A 6,328-nucleotide genomic window follows, 5' to 3' on the forward strand; every position below is an offset into this window, starting at 1 on the left:
TTACAATTTCAAATTTACTTTCAGTCTGCACTCACTCATATTAAATTGTTTTTAAGTTTACACTGCCATATTGCATAATTGTTTGACTGTTATTCTTTAATAGTAATGTGATGCATGGTGTAGTCACTAAAACATAGATCCTCCACCTCCGTCACTCAGCTAATTATGTGATGTTGATTTGACGTAAAAATTAAGCGTAATTATTTTCCTGATTTATATTTTGAGTTAACAACCACTATTATAAGTAAATATTAGCGTGCGATTGAAAATAGAAATCAGTGCCTGTTGGAGAATATTTGCAAACCTTTGCTTTGAATCAAGTATACATCACTCTGTATTATTTTAGTGATTTTTTTCCTTCAGATTTCCATACGCTAAACCCTTTTGATCTTTTTCCTTGAGATCTCCATAGCGTAAACCCTTTTTACTTAAATCAATAAAATACGAAACTCTTTGGCTGCTGAAATGAACTATATATATTTCCTCACACCGTCACAAGATTTTATAATACTCTCACACCGTCAAACGATTTTATTACAGAAATAGCAAAATGACATCATTTTTTTTAGAACAAGGCAAAGTTCAGGTGGAGATCCAGCTCAGCACTCTCAGCTGCAGAACAGTTGATACTGGTAAAAACATGATAGATCCATCTTCTTCATGGTGTCCCTCTAAATCTCTATTCACCTGCAAGTAAATACACGACTGCAATGCAGTTAACCCATACACCAAGAAACATATAAATATAACGCAAACAACAATCTCTACTAGCAGCAGTAAACCCTAGAAACTTGTTTGGAATAATCAATCAACCCTGACGGACACAAACATTCCACAGAATGGCATGAAACCATATATCAAGGAAAAAATATTGAAGAGATCAATCAGATAATACTTATAAACAACAATAACGTACCTTCTCAGTACTCTTTGCAGATTCTAATATGGCGGCGGAGGAGGCGACTTGTACGAGTAGTGATGTGCAGGTGGTGAGGGGTAGACTGGTGGTTTGGGATGCGGGGGAGGAAATGTAGGTACTGCTTTGGGAGGAGTAGGGCTTACTACGTAGGCTGGGGGAGGTGGAGATTTGTATCCGTATGGTTTTTCTGGTGGGGATGGTGCAGCTTTCGGTGGTTTGGTCACTGGAGAAGGTTTATGGTGCTTGTGGTGTTCATGGTGGGGAGGAACAGGAGTTGGCCATGATTTTGGTGGTGAAGGAGGAGGAAGGGGCTTCTCCACTGGTGGAGGCTTGGCATATGGAGCAGGAGTTGGTTTGGGAGGAGGTGGAGATTTGTACTTGTATGGAGGAGAAACTGGCACCGCCTTAGGAGGAGGTTTGCTATGCACGGGCGGTGGTTTCTCCACTACTGGGGGCTCGGGTGTGGGTGCAGGGGGCGGCTTATAATGGACTGGAGATGGAATGTGAGATGGAGGAGGAGGAGATTTGTAAAGGTATGGCTTCGGAGGTGGGGATTTATAGTATGAAGCAGCTGATGGATTTGCAGCACAAATGCTGCCAGCAATCAAAACAAGCAATAACTTGGAGATGAAAGACATCCCTGCAAGAATACCCATCCTTTTTTCGGCGGTAAAGAGATCGAAAAGCCGAACTGGGTCGTATAAGATTGTCACAGATGATTGATATTTATAGCAATCGAGAGCGTTTTAGGGCATGGAGATATTCGGTGAGAAGTTTCCGGATGCAATGTGGTATTTAAAAATCTTGTAGAGCGGGTTAGCTGTCATATGACATTCCTGGACATTGTTTTCTTATTTAAATGAATTTCAAAGTAAAGTTGGTAAATGTCCATAACATTTTCTGGAATTCTGAAATCAGTGTACAAGTGGTTACTTGCTTCACGTGAGTTTATTTTCAGCGACAGTCCTTTTCAGAGTTTTTCCGCGTTTCCATCTGCGACGCATTACCGCGCCAAGAGACTATATATTTATTTTTCGCTATTATTGGCTATTCGAATGATGTCGGCGGGTAATTGCACATGCAGAGCGTAAGAAAGTTTTAAAAATAAAATAAAATAACGTTTATAATAATTTTAATTTTTACGAAAGGTTATCCACATATGTAAATAAGTTATGTTGAAATAGACAGCCAGGCAATGAATAAGTTATGTTGAAATAAACAGCTAGGCATTATAAATCACAGTGACAACCAATGGCATCGTAACAACCACTCTGAAAAGATCAGAGGATGAAAATTGCCTTTTTGCTATGTACTCGCTAAGCACGACCAAGATGATGTTTTAACCTACCTTGTATAGACTAATAAGAAATAAAAGTCTCGAATAAGAGTGGTCTTGAACGAGAATTGTAATATCGCAATAGGTTATAAACAATGGATATAAAAAACAAATTTATGAAATTATTAAAAAAATGTTTAGATTAAAAGGTGGATATGGAATCGGGATAATATTAAAGATTATTCATATATTTTTAGTGTTTAATGACAAGGTCACAAATATTATAAAGCAGAGAAATATAAATGTTTCAATGAAATTAAATTAAATGAATACAATTATATTATAGAAAATTTCAATATCTATAATGGTTGAATATTAAAATCTATAATGGTTATCTTTATATATAAAAAAATTTAAATAAAAACATTTTTGAAAATATATAAATAAATAATTAGCTTATATTTTTAAATTAAAAAATAATTAAATTTGAAAAAACAATTAATGATGGTGCTAATTTAAAATTTTAAAAATATACAAACCAAAATTTTCCAACCTCCTAAAATTGAAGAAATTATTTGATCATAGAAATTTTTTGGTAATCTATATATCACTAATATTAATATTTTTATTTTGTTGATGAAGTAATCTGTCACATTTGTAAATATTTTTCTATCAAAAATCTAATTTATAATGTATGAGGCGTAATGTTAAAAAATAAATATTTATTATTTTTTTTTAGCTTTCCTAAGTCACATATTTTTTAAAATACTAATTTTAGAAAAAATTTATAAAGCTTTATTTTATAATATTAATAAATAAATAGATAAATTTTATATTTTTGATGACTTTTACTTTTAATAATATAATAAAATTATTTTTTATTTTTATATATTTATTTAATAATATTATTTAAGTTGATTTTTTTTTTGCAAGGTTTTAGGATCCTATCAAATTTAGGTTACCCAAATATTTAAAGTGATGTTTTTTTCTAACTATTTTTAATTGAACAAAGAGGCTTATTGTACAACCCAGTGTGAAGGGGATGTGTAAGTATATCTCTCTCTTAAGATAAAAATAAAAAATATTATTTAAAAAAAAAATAAAAAAAAATGCTATACATATTTAATTTGTTGTTCTTATGAAATAATATAATTTCATGGGGATGTGTAAGTATGTCTATCTCTCTTAAAATTTTAAAAAATATATATTACCTAAATAAAAAGAAAAAAAATGCTATGCATATTTAATTAGTTATTCCTATGAACTAATATAATTTCATGTAAAGTAATTGGAATAAAAAAAAAATATGTGATGATGAACCTAGATGTAGGTTCTAAACACGTCGACCTTCTGTTCTTAAACAATATGTCAATAAAATGTTTAGACTTTATACTTTTCAAAAATATTTTATGAACTTTATATATATCTATATATAGAAAAAAATATTAAAAGAAAATATTTTAATGTTGTCTAGAATAAAGTATCCAATGTAAGTTATGAATGAAATATTTTAATACGAATTAATATTATTTTTCAGAAGAAAAAGCTTTATATTATATTGTGGGAATATATACAAAATGGACATGATAGATCTGAAAAGATTGATGGATGATCATCTGAAAAAAGAGGCAGAAATAGAAGATCTGTTGATCTGATGGATTTGTAGCATGGATCGCCTGAGAGAGAGCTGATAATCAAAATATATAGCATCTGAGGATGAAGAGAGAGAACCAAAAGGGCTGCAAGCATAGGCAGCCATGATATGGACAAAAATTCCACAACGGATCAGCATCAGCGGTCATGGAGAAAAGAGAGCGGAGAAAAGAGACAGGACATATATGGAGGAGAGGGATGAGTCTTCAAAAAAAAAATTATTCCTCCATTTCCAGAGGCTCCATAGAGCGATGGGAAGGATAGGACGGAGGGAGGCAATCTGTCTTCCCCACCATGCAAAAGCTGCCTCAACTAAAATGAAACAAAGGTGCGGGAAAGAGAAGAGGTGAGCAAGATCGGACCAGATTTGTTGAGAAACGGGACATTTGAAAAACAGGTGAAAATTGGTTTCCTCGTCCAACTTGTAGAGGGCGCATCTACGAGGCCCATGCCAAGAGCGCTTTCGCAAGGACTCCCAAGTCAGATTTTTGTTTGAGAACACCAACCACGTGAATAAGGTCACTTTGAGAGGGCAACCTAGATTCCACCAGAGTGCTGGAAAACGCTTGTTGATCATTCTGTTTGAGAGTGCTATAAGATCCATGTAAATATCCTTGACTATTGCATGAGAGGAGGAAGGAGATAATGACCAGACCAAATGGTCATCATCTGCTGAACGCGCAAAACCGCCCCTGAGGAGAGAGGTTTTGAGAAAGTCCCAATGTGGGTATAGATCCAGAGGAATACCAACATCCGGAGCATCCATGAGCACTGGTTTTGAGAAAGTCCCAATGTGGGTATAGATCCAGAGGAATACCAACATCGGGAGCATCCATGAGCACTGGAGAGGAGCCATTCCAGTCTTTGATAACTCGGTCCCATGAAAACAGGCCAGCCCTGTGAAGATGGAAAAGGATAGAAGAAGGAACAGATGAAGAACCCCTGAAACCTGCAAAAGAATCAATGCCCAACAGAATTTTTCGGCCAGAGTGGATTTGCCATTTGAGGTTGCTGAGGAAGTAAAGCTGGACCTTTTTGAAACTAAGCCATATGGCAGACCCGTGCTGCAATCCAATTGAGTGAAGCCTGAACCAGAACTCAATGCCGCGACCAAGTTGATATTTCTGGCGGATGATATCGCTCCAGGGGGAGGTGTCGAAGATGCCTCGCCGGAGGGTTTTGCAAAGAAGAGTAGCCCCAAAGAGTTTTATATCTAACAGGCCCCAACTGCCTTGATTTTTTGGCCGAGTTAAGAGATCCAGCCTGACGAGATGCATTTTACGCCTTTCTGCATTTGCTCCCCATATGAAGTTTGTTGTGATACTGTTTATGGCTTGGATGATGCGGGCCGGAAGGAGATAGAGGTGACCCCAGAAAACCGAAAGCTGAGATAACACCGATTTAATCAGCACAACCCTGCCACCCGGAGAAAGTGTTCTGAATTCCCACAGTGCAATCTTGCCGAAAAAACGGTCTATAAGCCAGCGCCAGTCGGAAGTCCTGTAGGCCTTTGCTTTGAGGCGAAAACCAAGGTATTTGAAACCATCAGACAGAAGTCTGGATGCAATTCCAAGGAGCTGTGCAATCCAGGATACTAGTGCGTCATCGAGGCTGTTATGGAAGAGAAAAGTTTTTGCTTTATTGATGGCCAGACCCGAGGCTTTTTGAAAACGATCCAAGATTGACTTAATGCACAGCCATGTAGTCCTGGACAGCATAGAGAATAAGAGGATGTCGTCTACAAAGAGATTATGGGAGATATGGATGTGTTTGCATACCCTGACCGGAGAAAAGTCTTTAACCTCCACAACATGGTTGATATGAAGACTAAAAGCATCGATGGCCAATATGAAAAGGAGGGGCGACAACGGGCAGCCCTGCCGGAGGCCCCTTTCGGCCTGAAACAACTGAGAAGGCTGGCCGTTGATCAAAATGGCATAGTTAACTGTTTGTACACAGCCCATAATCCATCGGATGGCAGCTGGATTCATCCCGATTTTAGCTAGTAGGCAGCGTAGGTATCCCCAGTCTAAGACGTCAAAGGCCCTCTGCAGGTCGATTTTCAGAATGGCCGCCCTGGAATTGTGCATAGACATTGAATGCAGACATTCTTGCGCACAGGCTACTGCATCGTGGATATTTCGGCCTTTTAAAAAGGCGTGTTGATTTGAAGAGAAGTGAATAGCCAGAGTGCTTTTAATCCTAGCCGCGATGATTTTAGTGATGATCTTGAAGGAGATGTTGCAGAGGGAGATCGGGCGGAAATCCTGGAAGGATTCAGGCTCGTCCTGCTTGGGGATAAGGGCGATCAAAGTGGACGAAAGGTGGTTGTGAATGTTGCTCGAAAGTCTGGAGCCTTCCACCATACCCAGCAAGTCGTCTTTGAAGAGGTCGAAGAAATGAATAAGAAAATCTATCGACCATCCATCGGGCCCCGGGGCCTTGTCCTTTTTGAAGGATTTCATGGCTGAGAGAAGCTC

General features: G+C 37.5%; 1 protein-coding gene across 1 annotated transcript; it reads right to left on the bottom strand.

The window, feature by feature from the left end:
* Positions 1-470: 470 nt before the first annotated feature.
* Positions 471-1,609, bottom strand: LOC149147679 (uncharacterized). Its single transcript, XM_089441067.1, has 2 exons — positions 917-1,609; positions 471-687 (listed from the first exon to the last, which is right to left on the bottom strand). Exon 1 carries the CDS (start codon positions 1,573-1,575, stop codon positions 940-942), a length of 636 nt encoding a protein of 211 aa, XP_089297193.1. The 5' UTR covers positions 1,576-1,609; the 3' UTR covers positions 471-687; positions 917-939.
* Positions 1,610-6,328: the final 4,719 nt, after the last annotated feature.

Source organism: Pinus tabuliformis, chromosome 9 (assembly GCF_031772625.1).
Source record: "Pinus tabuliformis cultivar Carrire ecotype Pingquan chromosome 9, CPIR1, whole genome shotgun sequence".
Lineage (NCBI taxonomy): Eukaryota > Viridiplantae > Streptophyta > Pinopsida > Pinales > Pinaceae > Pinus > Pinus tabuliformis.

Coding starts and splice junctions, on each gene's coding strand:
- LOC149147679 (XM_089441067.1), bottom strand. CDS start 1,575: ATGGGTATTCTTGCAGGGATGTCTTTCATCTCCAAGTTATTGCTTGTT.